Below are 2298 nucleotides of genomic sequence, written 5' to 3' on the forward strand. Positions count from 1 at the left end.
TAATCAGCCAAAAGCCTGGAGAAATGGATCTGGGCTCCATCCAGAGCTGCCCCAACAGATGTGTGAACAGCTGGGAAAGCACACAGACACAAACTGAAAGTGGGCACGTTCCCAGTCCAGCCTGATGACTGTGGAAATGGAGAGGACAAACCTGGTGACCTGTCCTGTCTTCCCTCCCTCCCTCCCTCAAGGAGAGCATCTGCTGGAGTCACACAGAGTCCTGCAGGAATGTGGCACCGGGGAGATGCCCTTGGGCATCGGGTGGGATTGGGCAGCTCCATTCCTGGGGGATTGGGCAGCTCCATCCCTGTAGGATTGGGCAGCTCCATCCCTGTGGGATTGGAAACCATCCCTGTGGGAATGGACAGCTCCATCCCTGTAGGATTGAGCAGCTCCATCCCTGTGAGAATGGGGCATCAGAAATCTCTTCCTTGCTGGCACTGAGAAAAGAGCTCAATGCACTTGACATCAAGCCTTAATGTAATTTTCCTAATGTCATTTTAATATTAAAATTGGAAGGCAAGAGACGAAAATCCACCGAGGTGAGGAGAAAGATGATGTCCAGCTGGAACGCTGGGAGACTGTGATGTGGACACAATATGCCTAATTTTCCCCCCAAAAATCCAGWGTGAAAAACTACACCCTGACACAGAAAACCATGGACAAGCACCCTACCAAGCTCTCTGCGCTGTGAAGCACCTGGATCTCCTGTGGGCAGTGGGATTAAGGAGCAAGCAGCAGAAAAGGTGATATCTTCTGCCTCTCCACCAGCCCGTATCCCTCCCCACAGAACAAGAGCTGGAGAAATGAGGAGCTGYGTTACCTGGGGTTGTAGATGCCCTCGATGTGCCCCGTGGAGCAGCCCATGAAGAAGATGGGCAGGCAGGCGAGGATGGAGCAGACGAGCACCACGACAGCAAAGCGCGGGATGGCGCGCAGGGAGAAGGAGAAGCGCTTCATGATGATCCCTCCCAGGAGCATCCCCAGCGCCGCCGCCGGCAGGTTCACAGCTCCTGTGGAGCAACAGAGCCATCAGGGCAGTCCTGCCCCGCCCAGAACCATTCCCTGGGCAGGGGGAAGCTCTCTGCACCTCACAGGAGCTGRGAGAACCCACAGATCCCAAACTCGAGGCAGCTGGGGAACCTCAGGTCAGGAAAGCCACCAACCACCCAAAGATGAACTCCAGGTCTCATCCAAAAATGAACTTCCAGTGGCTTCCTCTCCAGGGTTTAAGGAGCCTGGGGAATACGGGCAATTGGCTCCCTGCTGATGGATTTTTTGCCTCCATCCGTGCTCACCTATGAGGAAGTTGGCGTAGGATGGGGAGGCACCGTACTGCTTCTCCAGGAATTTGTTGAGGAAGGTGGCCAGGCCCGCGATGACRGAGGAGAAGCAGCACTGAGCCAGCACCAGGAGGATGAAGAGGGGGTTGAGCAGCAGCCTGAGRGTGATCTTTGGGAATCCTACAGTGAAACCACAGGAAAAAATAATCTTTAAGCTGTGTGATCCTCAAACCAGCAATCTGTACTGGGAAAAACCCCTCCACCCTTAGCCTGTTCCCAGTGAGGACATCTGTGGGATGATGATGACRATCTACTGGGGATGTCTGGCCATGGGAAATGGGAGAGGAGACACCCTCGTGTGTCCCAGCAGCTGGCAGGGCCGTGGCTGTGTTTTCCTGGTGGGACATTGTGTCCCCCGGCCCTGTTCAGCAGAGGCAGGCGGACTCTGGGAGCAGCTCTGTTTATCTGGTCTCTATGATGAGTTTTCTAATTAGCAGAGAGTGGTGCAGAGCCAGCATCCATTAAAGGCCAGAGAGGGAAGAAGATGGAACTGGCAGATCCGGGTTATGACTGCAGCGCAGGAAGAGGCAACCAGGGAGGGGCTTCAGCTGGGAAGAAATCATCCTGGGGCTAAAAGGGTCATTAATCTGGTGACATCCTCAGTGGTSACATCCCTCTCCAGCCTGTTTTGGCTCCACACAAACAGGGTCAGCYGCAGCGGGGTGACCTCACTGAGGAGCTGCTGGCGCCGGCAGCCCCGTGTCTGCTCCTGCAATCGGGGTTAAACCGCCCAGCAAGGTTTTCCACCACACTTGTACCCCYTCCAGGTCCTCAACACAACATTCAAAACTAATCCAGGCCTCACAGAAGAGGGGCCTCGGGTCTGTGGCCAAAGGGAGGCTGTGCCCACCTTCCCCTGGTCCTCGTGATGCTGGAGCTGGTCCACACACGGGGCTGGACCCCCAAGGACCCCCAAGGAGCCCCCTGGGTTGGGAACTGCTGGTGTGGTGTTCCC

General features: G+C 55.7%; 1 protein-coding gene across 1 annotated transcript in view; it reads right to left on the bottom strand.

Annotated features, from left to right (window-relative positions):
- Positions 1-2298, bottom strand: part of SLCO2A1 (solute carrier organic anion transporter family member 2A1) — a 24171-nt gene that overhangs the window by 3228 nt on the left and 18645 nt on the right. The window contains exons 8-9 of the mRNA XM_057380987.1: positions 1299-1498; positions 824-1013 (exon numbers count right to left, since the gene is read on the bottom strand). Coding sequence (XP_057236970.1) covers positions 824-1013; positions 1299-1498 — 390 coding nt within the window. The remainder of the gene's footprint in view (positions 1-823; positions 1014-1298; positions 1499-2298) is intronic.

Source organism: Malurus melanocephalus, unplaced genomic scaffold, assembly GCF_030028575.1.
Source record: "Malurus melanocephalus ecotype Western Australia unplaced genomic scaffold, MMel_1.1 scaffold_485, whole genome shotgun sequence".
NCBI classification, from domain to species: Eukaryota; Metazoa; Chordata; class Aves; order Passeriformes; family Maluridae; genus Malurus; species Malurus melanocephalus.